Source organism: Aotus nancymaae, unplaced genomic scaffold (genome assembly GCF_030222135.1).
Source record: "Aotus nancymaae isolate 86718 unplaced genomic scaffold, 86718_ANA_hifiasm-v0.15.2.pri h1tg000108l, whole genome shotgun sequence".
Lineage (NCBI taxonomy): Eukaryota > Metazoa > Chordata > Mammalia > Primates > Aotidae > Aotus > Aotus nancymaae.
In genome coordinates this window covers 28,522,910-28,541,880 of record NW_026988523.1, presented here as the reverse complement: position 1 = coordinate 28,541,880, position 18,971 = coordinate 28,522,910, and the positions used below count along the sequence as shown (strand labels likewise).

Below are 18,971 nucleotides of genomic sequence, written 5' to 3'. Positions count from 1 at the left end.
TAGCCAGGTGCAGTGGCTCACACCTGTAATCCCAGCACTTTGGGAGGCCGAGGCAGGCAGACCACAAGGTCAAGAGTTCAAGACCATCCTGACTAACATTGTAAAACCTTGTAAAACCCTGTCTCTACTAAAAATACAAAAATTAGCCAAGCGTGGTGGTGAATGCCTGTAATCCCAGCTACTCAAGAGGCTGAGACAGGAGAATCACTTGAACCCGGGAGGCGGAGGTTGCAGTGATCCGAGATCAGGCCACTGCACTCCAGCTGGGCTACAGAGCGAGATTCCATCTAAAAAAAAATTGTCTAGGCCGGGCGCGGTGGCTCACGCCTGTAATCCCAGCACTTTGGGAGGCCGAGGCGGGTGGATCACGAGGTCAAGAGATCGAGACCATCCTGGTCCAACATGGTGAAACCCCGTCTCTACTAAAAATACAGAAAATTAGCTGGGCATGGTGGCGCGTGCCTGTAATCCCAGCTACTCAGGAGGCTGAGACAGGAGAATTGCCTGAACCCAGGATGCGGAGGTTGCGGTGAGCCGAGATCGCGCCATTGCACTCCAGCCTGGGTAACAAGAGGAAACTCCGTCTCAAAAAAAAAAAAAATTGTCTAAAATTAATTCCCACTCCTGTTCCAAATCTGGGGAAAGCATTATTAACCTGGCAACAATAAAGGGTAGAAAAGAAGAAATGGCTGAAATGAGCAAAAAAAAATATCTCTTTGGATATAGAGATGAGGCCTGCAGGGGGCAGCACTAAGGCAGAGAAATAGACTAAGATCGCTCAGTCCTTTCCTTGGTCTGGGGCTCCCCACAGTTCCCCACCATCACTCCTCCCATTCCTTTCAACTTTATTTTTAGCTGCCAGTGGGAGGGGGCAGGATGGGAGGGAAAGTAAAGAAAACAGAAAAAGAGAGGGACAGACAGAGGCCAGAGAACTTCTCATACTGGACAAAACGATCAGGCATGGAGCTCCCCCTCGTCACTCACCTGTTCTTGCCCCTGATGCTCCTGACAGGTGAGGGAGGTTAACTTCTTGGTTTCTGGTGGGAATGGAAGATCTATAGATTGTTTGGAATTGGGACGATTAAAATTCTTTGGAATTTAGGTTAGGAAGCAAACACTGGTCCTATGTTTCTTGTATGTGTGTCTGTGTGCTTGTGCATTTTTATGCCCTCACATATGACTGTTTCAATATTGGGACTGGCAGGGGCTAAAGCTGCCTAGGACCTTATGTAAGATTTGTATCTAATAATAATAATTATTATTATTATTTAAAGAGAGGGTCTGACTTTGTTGCCTAGGCTGGAATGCAGTGGCTCGGTAGTGGGGACTACGAGGTGCATGCCACCATGGCCAGTTTTTTTTGTTGTTGTTATTTTGAGACAGGGTCTCACTCTGTCACCCAAGCTGGAGTGCAGTGGCATGATTATAACTCACTCTAGCCTCAACCTCCCAGGCTGAGGTGATCTTCCCACCTTGGCCTCCCGAATAGCTGGGACTATAGACATGTACCACCATGTCTGGCTAATTTTTTTTTAATTTTTTTTTTTTTTTTTAAGAGACAGAGTTTTGCCATGTTGGCCAGACTGGTCTTTGACTCCTGGACTCAAGCAATGCACCCGCCTCAGCTGCCCAAAGTGCTGGGATTACAGGCATGAGCCACCATGCTTGGCCAAGATTTATTTCTAAATATACAAAATTTTCATCCTAAGCCCTGTAGGAGCGAGAAGATGAAGAAGAAATGAGATGTGACCTTCCACGTGGCTAGTCCAATTCCTATTATCCCCTCCCTAACTTCTCCTTACCCTTGGTGGTCCCTGGGGCCTGAAGCATAACTAACTATGTGGTCAGAACTCTGGGTTCATCTAACCAATAAGCTGCAGTTTCTGGTCATATAACCCTGCCAGTTTTTTGGATGCAAAACCGCTCACATACAAAACACCTTTCTGCAAATGAACATGGTTGGGGATAAAGCTATAGCCATTGGTAATGGTGTGGGGGATGGGGGTGAGGGGTAGCCTGAGAGGGGGTTGCTTAGAAGTGCAGAGCAAGACATAGTTGGGGAAAGAACCATGGGAAGGACAAGAGGCCTGGAATTTTCCCTTGGCAGTGCCCTGTAATCGTTGTTTCCTAAAATACCAGCTCTGATTTTAAAGGCATTGGGGTCAAAGGGAAGATCAGCCAGGAGGGGGCACCTTTAGAGTGGGCTGAAGGCTGAGGAAACCGTGGAGGTAGTTGGGAGAGTAGATGAGTTAAAAAGGAAGCAGGTTGTGGGAAACATCGGGGTGATGGGACCCTTGGCAAGGATGGATGGCAAACTATGTGTGTGGGCAGGCGGGTGGCCCCACCCAGTTAATTACTACTGAGATTTCCAAGGCTGGAATCAACCAGGGACCTAGACATTGGAGAAAGACAGTGAGAGTGTGACAGTGACACTGGGAGTCAGGAAGAGAGAAGGAGAGAGCCAAATGTGCAGTGCTCCTTAGCTTCCTTTCATTTGGGGAGAATTGGAAGCAATGGTTGTTCTGGGGCTACAGAAAGGCCCTCTCCCTCTTTTGACCTCGCAGTTTTTTGAGGAGAGTGTGTAGGAGGAATGATGTGGAAAAGAGTAACTTGACCTTTTCAGACATGTCTGTGAATGAAATTTCAGGGGTGGGAATGGAAATACAGCTGTACATCAGCATGGCAGAGGGCCACAGGTTAGGCATCTGGACACAAACACAGGAAAGGGATCATCTTTGCCTGGGGCTCTGAGTACATGACTCTGAGAGAGGCCAGAAAAGCTTATGAGTGAGAAAGCAGGCGGACAGATTGAGATTAAGACAATCTCTCACAGCTTCTCTCTGGCTGTGCCTCTAGTCATTCGCTACCTCATGCTAACCTTATGATCCTGGTCCCACAGGTCTCTGCTCCCCCTTTAACCTGGATGAACATCACCCACGCCTATTCCCAGGGCCGCCAGAAGCGGAATTTGGATACAGTGTCTTACAACACGTTGGCGGTGGACAGCGATGGTGAGGAAGAAACCAGAATGCCATGGGATCGGGACTACAGTAGTGCTCACAAAGGGGAGGCAAGATAGATGGGACTCTAAACTCATCTGGCCTTTTGAAAGTGGCTGGCGCTCATGGCCGGGCGCGGTGGCTCACACCTGTAATTCTAGCACTTTGGGAGGCCGAGGTGGGTGGATCACCTGAGGTCAGGAGTTTAAGACCAGCCTGGCCATCATGGTGAAATCCCATCTTAAAAAAAAAAAAAAAGAAAGTAGCCAGGCCTCTAAACTTGCCACCTCCATGCTCTTTCCCTTTGGCCTATGTCAAAGGTCATGTTTGCCCTATGCTTATATTCACATCCTCCTCCCAGGATGCTGGTGGGCGCCCCCTGGGATGGGCCTTCAGGCGACCGGAGGGGGGACGTTTATCGCTGCCCTGTAGGGGGGGCCCACAATGCCCCATGTGCCAAGGGCCACTTAGGTAAGATGCCTGACCCTTCTCCTCCTAACCCCTGACCTTGATATCCTAGAAGCTTCAACCCCTTATACCTCAGCTTCTTCACCCCTAAAATTCACATACTCCCTGTCCCCAATCTAATACCAATTCCTGCTTATTCTCCTCCAAAATCACATGAATTCAAGTGCCCCGTCTATGACCCCATGATCTCATTTTCTTCCACCTCCTTCCAACCAGGTGACTATCAACTGGGAAATTCATCTCATCCTGCTGTGAATATGCACCTGGGGATGTCTCTGTTAGAGACAGATGGTGACGGGGGATTCATGGTGAGCTAAGGAAAGGGTGGTTGCAGTGTCTCCCTGAAGGTCTATAGCAGAAAAAAGAGCAGTGTGGTAAGGGAACATGGTCTGTAGCGGCAGGGGGAGGGGAGGTCAAGGAGTTAAAAACCCTAGAAAGCAAGGTAGGTAATGTCAGGGAGTGGTCTTCATGCCTCCTTCGACTGGGAGCATGTTCTGAGGGTGCCTTCCCAAGCCTGGGAGTAACTATTTCCCCCATCCCCAGGCCTGTGCCCCTCTCTGGTCTCGTGCCTGTGGCAGCTCTGTCTTCAGTTCTGGGATATGTGCCCGTGTGGATGCTTCATTTCGGCCCCAGGGAAGCCTGGCACCCACTGCCCAACGTGAGCCAGAGGAAGGGCCTGAGGATTTAGTTCCTGGAAGGGGATACTGGGAGGGAAAAAGATGGGGCAAAGGGGGATGATGCCTGGCAGACGGCCTGCATGGCTAGCTTCATTGTTACCTAATGTGCTTGCAAAAGCTCCACGTTTCCTAACATTAGAATTCAGACTCCTGGCCAGGTGTGGTGGCTCACACCTGTAATCCCAGCACTTTGGTGGGCCAAGGTGGGCAGATCACTTGAGGTCAGGAGTTTGAGACCAGCCTGGCCAACATGGTGAAACCCCATATCTACAAAAAAAAAAAAAAAAAAAATTAGCCGGGCGTGGTGGTACATGTCAGCTACTCGGGAGGCTGAGGCAGGAGAATCTCACTTCAACCCAGGAGGTGGAGGTTGCAGTAAGCCGAGATCGCACCACTGCACTCTAGCCTGGGTGACAGAGTAAGTGAGACTCCATCTCAATAATAATAATAATAGTAATATTTCAGACTCCTTATCAGGAGTCCATGATCTGGCCTGGTGCAGTAGCTCATGCCTGTAATCCCAACATTTTGAGAGGCCAAGGCAGGAGTACTGCTTGAGGTCTGGAGTTTGAGACCAGCCTGGGCAACATAGAGAGACCCCCATCTCTACAAAAATAAAAAATAAAAAAATTAGCCAGGCATGGTGGTAAATGCCTGCAGTCCCAGCTACTCAGGAGGGAGGATCACTTGAGTCCAGGGGGTCAAGGCTGCAGTGAGCCATGATTATGGCACTACACTCTGGCCTGGGCGACAGAGTGAGACTCTGTCTCAAAAACAAACAAAATGTTCTCTACCCAAATGCTTTTCCCTATATTCTCTTCTCCTTAAACATTTTCAATCTTCATTATCTTCTTAGTTGCTACCATGTTTTATTCCCCACCATCAGAACCAATCCACTTTCATTCCCTCACAGTAGAGTCATGCTGTGTTCCTACCTAGCATTTAATTCCTTCTTGTTTTTTGAACATTTTATGTATAAATTATATTTATGTATATAAATGTGTATATGTGTGTGTTTATATACCTATATATATATGCACACACAAAAATATACATTTATATATATATACTTACATACAATTACTAAAAATTACTAAAGTAATCTTTTGTTAATTTCTACACTTACACAGAGCTTGGCACACTACCTTCTCTGCATGTAAGAAGTGCCTTATAAATGTCTAAATTGAATGTGTCATCCTGTGACCTCTTTCCCTTGTCGCCCCAGCTCAGCGTCTTCTACCTCTGTGTTTCCCATCACCATATCCTTCCTTCTAGGCTGCCCAACGTACATGGATGTGGTCATCGTCTTGGATGGCTCCAACAGCATCTACCCCTGGTCTGAAGTTCAGACCTTCCTGCGAAGACTGGTAGGGAAACTGTTTATTGACCCGGAACAGATACAGGTAAGAGAAGGCAATATGAGCTGGGTGCAGTTGCTTGTGCCAGCTACTCAAGAGGTAGAGGTGGGAGGATCCCTTGAGGCCAGGCGTTCAAGACTAGTCTGGGCAGTATAGTGAGACCTCATCTCTAAAATTATGAAAAAAAATTAGCCAGGCATGGTGGCATGTAGCTGCAGCCCAACTACTCGGGAGGCTGAGGCGAGAGATCACTTGAGCCCATGAGTTTGAGGCTGCAGTGAGCTTTGATCACACAGCTGCACTCCCGCCTGGGTGAAAGAGTGAGACCTCATCTCTTAGAGAAAGAGCAAAAGGCCATACAGATGGGCTTGGAAGGGGAGAGACAGAGAGGAGATGAATGTAGGTGGTGTCTTCAGTAGTATCCAGGTGTTCATCTCTCCTCTCTTACATACTTCCTCTTCTCCCCCCATCCCATAAACAACACTGCATTTGAACGCACTTTATTCCCAGGTGGGACTGGTACAGTATGGGGAGAGCCCTGTACATGAGTGGTCCCTGGGAGATTTCCGAACCAAGGAAGAAGTGGTGAGAGCAGCGAAGAACCTCAGTCGGCGGGAGGGACGAGAAACGAAGACTGCCCAAGCAATAATGGTGGCCTGGTGAGGCACTGGGAAGAGGGATGTGGGAGGCCAGAGCAGTGAAGGCTTAGAAGAGTTAGGGCGCGTTTGGAGTGCAGTGTGTGTGTCCCAAGATGTCTCGCATGCTTATCTTTTTGTATGTACATGAATGGGGCCCAGAGGAAGGCTAAGTAGGTTGTCATTGCACTCCCTCTCACTGCATTTCTGCGAAGCGTGTATGTCTGTGTCTCTCCATATTTCACAGACAGAATTCTCTTTCTATCCCTCCACTCCATTAGTGATCCTGGCCCTCAGGTTCTCCACTACTGCTGTCCCAGCCCATGTTCCAAACATGATCCAAAACTCATCTCTAGGGGCGCAGTGGTAAAACTGAAACAAAACAACTCATCTCTGGGAGGCGTCCCTGCCCCGAGCATCTCTTCTGTTCTGTATTTCCTTAATATTTGTCCTCTCAAGTGCAATATTTGTTGAATGAATCTGAGCGTATGAATGTTGTACTTATTTGCATTGATAAGCTACTCTGTGTGTTCTATGACATTCAAACATTTGAGCTGTCACTACACGCCCATTTCCATCTTAGATGCTCAGGAAATGGTCTAGAAGGCAAGATGCCTGACCTCAGTGAACTGCTGATGTTAAATCGTGTGTGTGTGTGTGTTTGCATACATCTGATCACATCTCACCCTTTTCTCTCTCTTCTCAGCACAGAAGGGTTCAGTCAGTCCCATGGGGGCCGACCCGAGGCTGCCAGGCTGCTGGTGGTTGTCACTGATGGAGAGTCCCACGATGGAGAGGAGCTTCCTGCAGCACTAAAGGCCTGTGAGGCTGGAAGAGTGACACGCTATGGGATTGCAGTGAGAATTGACCCTGGATCTGGAAGGGCTGGAGGTGGGGGAGGGCAGTGTCTTGTGAACTGTCCAAGGACTGGGAACTTGAGGAAAACAAGGGCATTAACTACTTCCCAGACTTCAGCCACTTCATGTCAGTTGACTGTGTTCTGTACCAACTCTGATGCCTCATTCCTCGATCTCATGACCTTTCAGGTCCTCGGTCACTACCTCCGGCGGCAGCGAGATCCCAGCTCTTTCCTGAGAGAAATTAGAACTATTGCCAGTGATCCAGATGAGCGATTCTTCTTCAATGTCACAGATGAGGCTGCTCTGACTGACATTGTGGATGCGCTAGGAGATCGGATTTTTGGCCTCGAAGGTAAGGATTACTCTGGAGAAATGGATAGGATGGGAGGAGCTTTGGAGAGTAGGTGGGACTCTGGAGTGAGTTCAGTAGGTCAAAGCGGGAGCTGTCTTCCCCTGATACTGTCTCAATATTTTCTCATGACCAAGGGTCCCATGCAGAAAATGAAAGCTCCTTTGGGCTGGAGATGTCTCAGATTGGTTTCTCCACTCATCGACTAAAGGTTGGACAGATTGACCCATTCATGACTTCTCCCATTCTCTGATTCAGATAACTTCAACAGCAGGGCCCTCCAGATTCCTCCTTTAACCAGCCTCCATGCTGACCTTCCCACGCCTTTCCTACTGAGCCCAGCAGACCCTCAGTGATCTTTTCACTCCTGGAACGTTTTTTCCTCTCTATTCCTCACTGTCTTCTCTGTGAACCCATCTGCTTCTGTCCCACAGGATGGGATTCTCTTTGGGATGGTGGGGGCCTATGACTGGGGGGGCTCTGTGCTATGGCTTGAAGGAGGTCACCGCCTTTTCCCCCCACGAATGGCTCTGGAAGACGAGTTCCCCCCTGCATTGCAGAACCATGCAGCCTACCTGGGTGAGTAGCAGAGAGTTGCAGAGGACTTGCAGGGTGGGGGAGGAAATACATCCCTAGTGGGGGGTATGAAATACTCCCTCTTAACTCATGCAGTTTCTCATTGACCTCCTGCTATGCCTTTAGGGAAACCCCCTACTCTGGACCCCATCTTCTTTCCCTTTACTTCTGTTACTTTGCCCACTTCCAGGTTACTCTGTTTCTTCCATGCTTTTGCCCGGTGGACGCCGCCTCTTTCTCTCTGGGGCTCCTCGATTTAGACATCGAGGAAAAGTCATCGCCTTCCAGCTTAAGAAAGATGGGGCCGTGAGGGTTGCCCAGAGCCTCCAGGGGGAGCAGGTAGGGCATCCAAGGAAGGGTGGGACCTTTGGATTCCCAGGGACCTCCGGGCTGTCGGGGAGGAGTGTGAAGTGGGTAAGAGAGAGGCCTGCAAAGTCTGTGCGGAATTCTGGTTGGCAGAGTCTGTCAGGGATGTAAGGAGCAGACTGGCAGGCTGGTGAGTGCTTCCCACTGAGTCCGCTTGTCTACAATCACCTTCCCTTTTCTCTGGGGCCATCATCACCCACCCTTCCCCAGATTGGTTCGTACTTTGGCAGTGAGCTCTGCCCATTGGATACAGATAGGGATGGAACAACTGATGTCCTACTTGTGGCTGCGCCCATGTTCCTGGGACCCCAGAATAAGGAAACGGGACGTGTTTATGTGTATCTGGTGGGCCAGGTAAGACTTGCTGGGACCCCTCCCCAACCCTGGACTTCCACACTGCAGGGGTGGAGGGAGAAAAAGAGGAAAGCCACACACATTTGAGGGTTCGCTGAGAGGTTGGGGCTGCCAGATTAGCATCTTCTATCTCCTCTCTCCCACCAGCAGACCTTGCTGACCCTCCAAGGAACGCTTCAGTCAGAACCCCCCCAGGATGCTCGGTTTGGCTTTGCCATGGGTGCTCTTCCCGATCTCAACCAAGATGGTTTTGCTGATGTAGCTGTGGGGGCGCCGCTGGAGGATGGGCACCAGGGAGCACTGTACCTGTACCATGGAACCCAGAGTGGAGTCAGGCCCCATCCTGCCCAGGTCAGGAGTACCCAAATAAAGCGGAGGCATGGTTGTAGGAAAGGGAGGGGAGGGATGCTCTTTGCTTGTCAATAGTCCCCTTGGCTTGAGACCCAAACAGAACAAGTGCTTTTATTAGGCAAAAACGTAAGGCAGTGGGGTAGGATACAGGTTGCTGAATCAAGAACTCCTGAACACAGGCAAGTTTCTCTTACTCCCATGCCTGATAGGAGGATTATAAAGAGCAAGGCATGGCCGGGTGTGGTGGCTCACACCTGTAATCCCAGCACTTTGGGAGGCTGAGGTGGGCAGATCACCTGAAGTCAGGCGTTCACGATCAGCCTGGCCAACATGAAGAAACCCCGTCTCTACTGAAAATACGAAAAACTAGCCAGGCGTGGTGGTGCATGCCTGTAATCCCAGCTACTCTGTAGGCTGAGGCAGGAGAATCGCTTGAACCTGGGAGGTGGAGGTTGCAGTGAGCCGAGATCATCCCATTGCACTCCAGCCTGGGCAACAAGAATGAAACTCAGTCTCAAAGAAAGGAAAGGAAAGGAGAGGAGAAAAGAGAAGGAAAGGAAAGGATAAAGGAAAGGAAGAGAGAGAGACAGAGAGAGAGAGAGAGAGAGAGAGAGGGCTCGAGGCAGGAGGCCTGCGAGACCAGGTGTATGAGTCCCTGCCTCAGTCTCCTCTCTCTTCCTCTCAGAGGATTGCTGCTGCCTCCATGCCACACGTCCTCAGCTACTTTGGCCGAAGTGTGGATGGCCGGCTAGATCTGGATGGAGATGATCTGGTTGATGTGGCTGTGGGTGCCCAGGGGGCAGCCATCCTGCTCAGGTGAGGGGTCCCAGCTCAGGTAGCAGTGGACAGCATAGCATATATGTTAAAGGCAAGGGCCTTAAAGTCACGGATTGAGATTGGGGTTTGTTCATCAACTTACTCCTTGCCTCCATTCCTACTTTATAAAATGACAATAATAGTACCTACCTTATAGGTTTATTGTGAGGATTAAATGAGATAATCCATATAATGACTTTAACACAGTGCCTAGAGTATAAGAACTTATCGAAGTGAATCTAGAGCCATGTGCAGTGGCTCACGCCTGTAATCCCAGCACTTTGGGAAGCCAAGGTAGGAGGATCATTTGAGATTTGAGGCCAGGAGTTCAAGACCAGCCTGGCCAACATGGTGAAACCCCGTCTCTACTAATACAAAAAATTAGCTGGGCATGGTGGTGTGTGCCTGTAATCCTAGCTACTCAGGAGGCTGAGGCAGGAGAATTGCCTGAACCCAGGAGGCGGAGGTTGCGGTGAGCCGAGATGGCGCCATTGCACTCCAGCCTGGGTAACAAGAGCGAAACTCCGTCTCAAAAAAAAAAAAAAAAAAAATTAGCTGGGCCTGTTGGTGGGTACCTGTAATCCCAGCTACTCGAGGGGCTGAGGCAGGAGAATCACTTGAACCCAGGAGGCGGAGGTTGCAGTGAGCTGAGATCACCCCACTGCACTCCAGCTTGGGCCACAGAGTGAGACTCCATCTCAAAAAAAAAAAAAAAAGAATCAGTGACATGAATCTATTATCTCACTTCTGTCCAAGGGTTTGGGGGCGGGTGACGTGTGCTTCCAGCCCCTCCTCCTTTGTTTTGACGATGGGGAAGCAAACATGGGGCTTGCACTTCTCAGAGGGCTCATCTCCTACTGCTAGAATTTATTTTCCACACTGTTCCCAGCTCCCGACCCATTGTCCACCTGGCCCCATCGCTGGAGGTGACCCCAGAGGCCATCAGTGTGGTTCAGCGGGACTGCAGGCGGCGAGGCCAGGAGGCAGTCTGCGCGACCGCAGCCCTTTGCTTCCAAGTGACCTCTCGTACTCCTGGTCGCTGGGATCGCCGAGTCTGTGAGTGACTAAAGTGCATCACAGGCAACTCTCAACCCCTTGCCTGCTTCCTCACTGGACCCCTTTCCACCCTCACTCTTGCCTCCTTCATTCAGACGTGAGGTTCACAGCATCACTGGATGAATGGACGGCTGGGGCACGTGCAGCATTCGATGGCTCTGGCCAGAGGCTGTCCGCTCGGAGGCTCCGGCTCAATGTGGGGAACGTCACCTGTGAGCAGCTACACTTCCATGTGCTGGTAAGGGGAGGGCAGGAACTGCTTTTCATCAGGGCCTGAGCGTGAGGAGAAGGCTGGGTCGGAGGAAGAATTTCAGCTGGATCAGCAAGGAAGCCAAAGCCGAAAAAAGGAGATGTTTCAGACTTGAGTCAGGGCTGATCTGCGTTTGAATCTAGCTCTGCCATTTACCACCTGTGAATTCTGGCAAGTCCAAACCTCAGTTTTCTTGTCTGCAAAGGGGTGATAATAACAATAACTATATCATAGGAGTTGTATTAAAATTAAACCTGGTAATACAGATAAGATCTTAGGACGGTGCCCAGCACACAGAAAATGCTTCGTAAATGATCACTACAATTATCACATTATCTTTGGCTCTGTGGCTCTTTTCCTTCAGGATACATCAGATTACCTCAGGCCAGTGGCCTTGACTGTGACCTTTGCCTTGGACAACACCACAAAGCCAGGGCCTGTGCTGGATGAGGGCTCACCCACCTCCATACAAAAGCTGGTCAGCAGTGCCATGCCCTGCCTCCCGGTCCCAACACTCCCCTCCTTCAAGAGAAAAGGGAGGGAGAGGACATGAGATCACGGTGAAATCTGACCCGGGTTCCTCTAACCAAAATATACCCACTTTTGTCTTTTCACTTTCCCACCACTCTATTCCTTTCCCCCTTCCTTTCCTCTCAGCCCTTAGCCCCTTCCCTTTCTTCCAGATCCCCTTCTCAAAGGATTGTGGCCCTGACAATGAATGTGTCACAGACCTGGTGCTTCAGATGAATATGGACATCAGAGGCTCCAGGTTGGATGGACATGTGCTGGGCAAACCAGGGTGACCTGAAACAGACTGGAAGGGACTCGAAGGGAGCTGGGGGTAGGGGGTTGTTTCTTACCCATGATCACAAAAGTGAGATTTCTAGCAGTCTGCTCCTTCAACTCCTGGTCTCTCCCTCATTCACCGCTCCCAGGAAGGCCCCATTTGTGGTTCGAGGTGGCCGGCGGAAGGTGCTGGTATCCGCAACTCTGGAGAACAGGAAGGAAAATGCTTACAATACTAGCCTGAGTCTCATCTTCTCTGGAAACCTCCACCTGGCCAGTCTCACTCCTCAGGTGCCCTTGGAGGAGGGGGTGTGGGAGGAGGAAAGAAAGGAGGAGAAAGAAGATTGGGGTATTGGCCTCAGCTGTGAGGTGTTTTAGAGACAGCTCAGTGTTTAGAGGCTGTGGGTAGGACGGCAGTTGCAGCCCCGGCTCCAGCTTCCATCTGCATTCCCCTGCCCTCAGAGGGACAGCACAATAAAGCTGGAATGTGCGGCCCCTTCTGCTCACGCCCGGCTCTGCAGTGTGGGGCATCTTGTCTTCCAGACTGGAGCCAAGGTGAGTTGGGGTCTAGCCTCCTAGATTCTAGGAGAGCTAGAGTCTAGGGTGGCTCTAGGAGAGCAGGGGCTGGGATCTGAGGGTCCTGGGACTTCAGGAAAGGAGGCACACAAAGGTTCCCGATCCTCTGTAGCTGTTCCATGAGGAAGACTCTACCATTACCTCATGTCCCCTGCCCCTAGGTGACCTTCCTGCTAGAGTTTGAGTTTAGCTGCTCCTCTCTCCTGAGCCAGATCTTCGTGAAGCTGACTGCCAGCAGGTGAGAATGAAGGGAACTTCCTTCCAGCCCTCTCCTGCTGAGTCTTGAGGGGTAGGGAGGAACAGCATTGATTCCTCCATTAGCAGAGAAGGGTGTCTTCTGAGGAGGGGTTGAGATGTGAGCCTCTCCTCCCTGACCCTACAGTGACAGCCTGGAGAGAAATACGACCCTTCAAGACAACACAGCTCAGACCTCAGCCTACGTCCAATATGAGCCTCAGCTCCTGTTCTCTAGGTATGCCGAGCTTCTAGGTGGGACCAGTTCTGACCTCAGACTCATACCCTTATGCTTCTTCCCTCGCCTTCCATGTGCCTCAGTGTTTCCAGAAACCCAAGCCCCTGTGGCTGCTCAGTCTTTTTGCCCTCAATCCTGTTCATGCTGAACCTTCCCTTTTAAGCATCTTACTTTCCTAGGTGTAGGGTTTTGCCAGGCCTTGGGCACTAGAGCTGGGATGAGGGGATGTGGGATGTAGCCATAAGCTTGGATTGTCTGTGTCATGTTCTGCTTCTGTCTTCTCCACGTACCTCCATCTCTTTATCCATGTGCTGGCCCTGCCTCCTCTGAATCCATGTCTGTGCGCTGATCACTTGCCCCTGTGTCTGTGTCATGGCCGTGACCATGCACTTCCTGACTTGGTGTTCACACAGTGAGTCTACCCTGCACCGCTATGAGGTTTACCCATACGGGACCCTCCCAGTGGGTCCTGGCCCAGAATTCAAAACCACTCTCAGGGTGAGAAGCTGGAGGGGTCTTGGCATGAGGGGGAGGTAGGGGAACAACGGCTTGTGGGAAAAGGATGGGAAGAGTCTCTCTTGGATTTTAATGGTATCTAGGGTGAAGGGGAACAGATGAGGAAGGGCCTTCTGTCTCCCACTTCTTCCCGTTCCCAACCTTCCTCTTAGGTTCGGAATCTAGGCTGCTATGTGGTCAGTGGCCTCATCATCTCAGCCCTCCTTCCAGCTGTGGCCCATGGGGGCCGTTACTTCCTATCACTGTCTCAAGTCATCACTAACAATGTGAGTCTCGTCGAGGAGTGCGTGGAATCCTGCCACCTTGAGTTGGTGGACTCACTGAAGCTGGACACCACACCAGCTCCCTATCTGTTGGGCCACTGCTCTTGGGGCTCCGCTCTCTGGGGGGGGGCTTTCTTTTTACATATGTGGCTTATTTGGGAGGAAAAAAGGAATTATAAGGGGAAGAACTACAGGAGTGTGGATATGTTCCTGCTCAGCCTTGAGTGGCTAGCCTCGCCCCATCAGGAGGGTCTTCCTCTAGGCAAGCTGCACAGTGCAAAACCTGACTGAGCCTCCAGACCCCCCTGTGCATCCAGAGGAGCTTCAACACACAAACAGACTGGTAGGAGTCACAAGGGGGCGTCCAAAGTGGGAATGCAAGTGGAGTCGGGTGCCTTGGGGCAAGGGGGTGGGAACTGGAGTGGGGACGAAGGGCTCTTTCCACCCCAGGGTCCTGATCTGCAGTGGGAATGAAAATGGAGTCAGGTGCCTTGGGACAAGGTTGTGTGAACTGGAGGTGGGGGAAGGGGATCATTCCACCCCACAGTCCTGATCTGTCTCTTTCTTCTGTTAGAATGGGAGCAATACTCAGTGTCAGGTGGTGAGGTGCCACCTTGGGCGGCTGGCAAAGGGGACTGAGGTCTCTGTTGGACTATTGAGGCTGGTTCACAATGAATTTTTCCGAAGAGTAAGCCTTTCCTTTTCAACTACTCCCCCCTTCCGCTCCTATCTGGAACTTTAGCATAGGTTTTGGAGGTAGACGGATCCATGTTCAAGTTTCACGTTTGCCTCTTGCTAGCTATTTGACCGTGAGCAAGTTACTTCATCTCTCTAAGCCTCTCTTTCCTAATCTCTAAAGTGGGAAGTAATACTGACTTCATGTGGTTGTTATAAAGAATAAATGAATAATGAGCTGGACATATGGTGAATGCTCAGTGGAAGCTATTGTTATCCTTGTATTTTCCACCATTTACCATTCCTTAGTGCTGTATCGACATTTACAGGATACCTAAATTTAATCAGTTAATAATCAATCAAGTGCCTATCATGTCAAAGGTCCTATATTAGGTCGACACCGAGGAGAATATCCCCAACATTTAGCCCCATGCCTAACTCGTTGGAGGTGCTTAATATATTTTTGCTAAATGAATGAATAGTTGATAGAACATGCAGGGTTTGTATGGGGGAGTGGTGTGAAGTGAGACTGCGTAGGTGAGAGGGATCTAGATTATGAAAGGCCTCTGAAGCCCGGGAGAGACTGAGCTCAATATGACAGGCAGTGAGGAGTCAGCGCGGGTTCCTGAGCAGGGAAACGGCATCTTACTTACGATGGCCGCTTTGCACGAGGGTTGATATTGTGCTTTCCCATGTCTACCTTGAATAACACAAGACCCCTGGGATGTCGTCATGTGTTTTAGGGAAGTCAAGGCCCATAAACCACCCTTCTCCAAGTCTGTTTGTCCTTCTTTGATATCTCTTTTTCATTAATCTATTCATGCTTTCAACAAAGATTTATTAAGAAACCACTGCACACTTGGCACCGTGCTATCTACTAGGGATGGAGGACACAAAGGTTAGTAAGGCACAGCCTGCCTTTAACCTGGAGGACCTTACAGTTCAGGGGTGAAAGACAAGTAAACACCGGGATTGGTGGGGGTTAGGAGAAGCGATTTCCCTAAATCCCAGAGGGGATGACATCTAAACTTCAATCTAAAGGAAGCGTAGAGACCAGCCAAAGGAAACAGGAGTAGAATGCATTTCAGGTCAAGTAAGCAGCAGAGGTATTGATTGCCCTCAGATGTGACCAGGGCTTTTCCATCTATTACCCTTCTTCTCTTTTCCCTGGTCTTGAGAGCCCCGGGAATTGTGCCTTTTGGCCTCAACTTTGCTCTTGGGATTCCAAAGAATGACATCACCTGACGATGGCTCACTTTAAATGTCTTCCCATCCGCTTGTTCCACAGGCCAAGTTCAAGTCCCTGACGGTGGTCAGCACCTTCCAGCTGGGAACTGAGCAGGGCAGTGTCCTACAGCTAACTGAAGCTTCCCGCTGGAGTGAGGTGGGGCTAGAGACCAAGTTTGAGAGCTGTGAAAATAATGATGATGGGTATGGGGTAGGGGCACCCGTGGGCTTTTCTAGAAGGAAGGTGTCTCCATCAGGCAGCAATTGTTGCGTAAGAAGTGATAAATTAGGATCCTAGTGTTCCACTGCCTCCATGCCTGCCTCAGTTTCTTTCCTTTAAGTAGAAGGAGGTCATTTATTCTATTTGGGGGCTGGCTTTGCTATAATGTAGGGTGAGACCAGCTGGGTTACAGGGTGCATGTAGAAAACAACTCTTTTCCCCATACAGAGCCTCCTGGAGGTGGTTCAGACCCAGCCTCTCCTCATCTCCCTGTGGATCCTCATAGGCAGCGTCCTGGGAGGGTTGCTCCTGCTTGCTCTCCTCGTCTTCTGCCTGTGGAAGGTAAGCACTGCTTTAGTGGGGAGTGGGGAGCATGGTACCCACGTGTTGAGAGATCCTTGATTACAGCAGAGAGAATAGAATTTGTGCTGCACCGCTAAGCAGACTGTGGGTGTCATGCCCAGATCCCCTTCACTGGACCCCACCAATGTTGGTTAAATTAAACTAAGCCAAATAAAATAAATCTGAATTCCATTTTTGGAAGGAGAACAAAAGTGAAGACCTCAGATAAGTCTGAGAGCTATTGGCAAGTTTCCCAGTCTAGGCATTTGGTGACGACGCTTATCTTTTCCTCTACAGCTTGGCTTCTTTGCCCGTAAGAAAATCCCCGAGGAAGGAAAAAGAGAAGAGAAGTCAGAGCAATGAATGTAGAATAAGGCTCTAGAAAGTCCTCCCTGGCAGCTTCTTCAAAAGACTTGCATAAAAGCAGAGGTTTGGGGGCTCAGATGGGACAAGAAGCCGCCTCTGGACTATCTCCCCAGACCAGCAGCCTGAGTTGACTTTTGAGTCCTAGGGATGCTGCTGGCTAGTGATGAAGCTTTACCTCAGACAAGAAGAGCTGGCACCAAAACCAGCCATGCTCCCACCCTCTGCTTCCCTCCTCCTAATGATCCTGGTTCCATAGCCAACATTGGGGCCTTTGTTTGGGGTCCTTTTATCCCCATCCCCAGGAATCAATCATTTTTCTGCCTAGGTCCCTGACTCCTTTCAGATTCCCTCTTTATCTTCCCTCACAGTTTGGAAAGGATGAGGGTTATCTTCCTTGATTCTTCCACCCTCTCACCTTCCTGCCTGTTCCCGGCTCCACAGGAGGGAGCTGACGTTGGCTTGAAAGGAGTAAAGTCAACATCTGCTGCTTTCCTGTGGACTCTGGTGATTCATAGAGCCGGCTGGGGAGAGTCAACAGGAAAAAAGGAGGGAGGAGGAAAAGCCACAAGAGACATTCTGTACAATTCCAAGGAACAGAGAAGCCTTCAGACGGGCAACTGCCATCCCCCCTGAAACCTGAGAGCTGCGGTGCACTTGCCCGCCCTCAGGTGTTGGGGAAACAGAGCTGCCCCAGGCTGGCTGGGCATAGGCTTTCTGACTCCAAGCCTTTTCTGGGAGCAAAGCCAGAGCCTGGTGCCTGATTTTCTGAAGCCAGGAGCCCTCAGGTGGCTGGAGCTGGAATTGCAGAGAGGACCAGGTACCTAGGCAGTATTTTCTCTGTTTCTCTCAAGTCTTACTCGTGAGCCCTCCTCGGGGCCTGCTTAGAAAGCAGAAAGACTCATAGGCAGGTGTTGAACAATTAGAACACGTGGACACAGGGAGGGGGGCTAGGGAAGGGACAGCGGGTGGGGGGTGGGAGGGATAATGTGGGGAGAAATACCAGATATAGGTGATGGGGGGATGAAGGCAGCAAACCACCTTGCCATGTATGTAGCTATGCAACAATCGTGCATGATCTGCACATGTACCCCAGAACCTAAAGTACAATTAAAAAAAAAAAAAAAGAAGAGTGCTGCTGCTTTACGGTGGGAAATGCTTTCACTTTACCAGCTTTGAGAAGCAGCAGCCCCATGGGATCTAAACATGTGGGGTCTGCATTAAGAAGCCTGCGTGGCTGGGATGGGGCTCTGGGGAGGAAGCCCTTCCTTGCTCAGCACTGGTCGTATAGCACATATAACTCCTAGGAAAGTGTTTCTGGGGCAACCCCAGAACTCCGATCATATTTTGCAGGGTTTCTCTGGTGGAATCAGTTTTCCAGCCCTTGCTTGATATTTACTGGGAATCCCCAAGTTAATTTCTATCTCTGACCCCTCCGCAACCCACTCCATATTTGGGTCATGGCCAGTAAAGGCAGTTGGATTCTCATAGACAACTGGGTAATTTATTGATTTGTAATCACGACTTGAGATATCGAAGTCAGTCATTGGTCTCCAGAGTGCAGCTCTGAGAGCCTTTTGAAGAATCAGCCCTCATGTAGCGCTGAGAAGAGAGAAGACCTGATTGGGTGGTTGACTAGCAGCCACAGAACCTGTCCTCCCAGGCTGTTCTGAGGTCTGATCACAGTGTTTATTTTGGCTTGTCCTGTCCTTCTGCAGAGGCCCACCCTCATGGGCATTGTCTCTGTTTCCCAGCAGGGTGGACAGTATATCAGATGGTCGGAACAAATAAAATTCAGTGTCAAATGACTTTGGCTCTATTTATGTTCCCTGGGATATAGACTGCTCAGTAATGGTGAGAGGTCGATACTTGTTTTGCCTGGAACTTTATAGAGTCCCTGGAAGACAAAGTTATGAAGTATTTTAAATGTTTTTTGTGACTCTCCCACGGGAGATGGGTACTAGCCTCTTGTAATTATCAGCTACTTAAGTGACCAGAGAGTGTAAAGGTCTGGGAAGCACAGAGGCCTAGATTGAAATCCTGCCTTGCCATTTATTAGCTATATGGCCCTCAGCAAGTCATAACTTCCTTGGGGCTCAGATAATCATAAAAGGCTGTGTATTACAGTGGTTAACAATGAAGGCAGATTTGGGTTTAAATCTAGGCTATACAACTGAAAAAGTCCATTTGACCTAGGTCTTGGCTTTCTCATCTTTAAACCTATTAGGGTCATGAAGACAAAGTGAGATAATCCAAGAAAAGGGAGCATTTAGTAAATGCTCAGTAAATGGTAACTATTATTATAAAACTATTTTGTCATAAAATAATCTACCTTGTCATGCCTTGTGAGGATTAAGGGAGCAAGTACATTGGAGCACCAGGTGGTGGTCCTACTCTCTGACCCATCTCCCAGACC

The 18,971-nt window shown here is 49.8% G+C and overlaps 1 protein-coding gene across 1 annotated transcript; it reads left to right on the top strand.

Moving 5' to 3' along the window:
* Positions 1 to 373: 373 nt before the first annotated feature.
* On the top strand, positions 374 to 17,495 carry ITGA10 (integrin subunit alpha 10). Its single transcript, XM_012471962.2, has 30 exons — positions 374 to 1,012; positions 2,900 to 3,011; positions 3,361 to 3,470; positions 3,684 to 3,775; positions 4,011 to 4,125; positions 5,420 to 5,547; positions 6,013 to 6,161; positions 6,844 to 6,994; positions 7,184 to 7,349; positions 7,484 to 7,557; positions 7,781 to 7,925; positions 8,113 to 8,261; positions 8,499 to 8,642; positions 8,790 to 8,993; positions 9,679 to 9,809; positions 10,699 to 10,865; positions 10,961 to 11,103; positions 11,480 to 11,593; positions 11,799 to 11,884; positions 12,051 to 12,192; positions 12,364 to 12,456; positions 12,639 to 12,715; positions 12,860 to 12,949; positions 13,363 to 13,447; positions 13,618 to 13,731; positions 13,991 to 14,071; positions 14,303 to 14,416; positions 15,692 to 15,787; positions 16,079 to 16,192; positions 16,490 to 17,495. The coding sequence occupies exons 1-30, from the start codon at positions 877 to 879 to the stop codon at positions 16,553 to 16,555; spliced, it is 3,588 nt and encodes a 1,195-aa protein (XP_012327385.2). The 5' UTR covers positions 374 to 876; the 3' UTR covers positions 16,556 to 17,495.
* Positions 17,496 to 18,971: the final 1,476 nt, after the last annotated feature.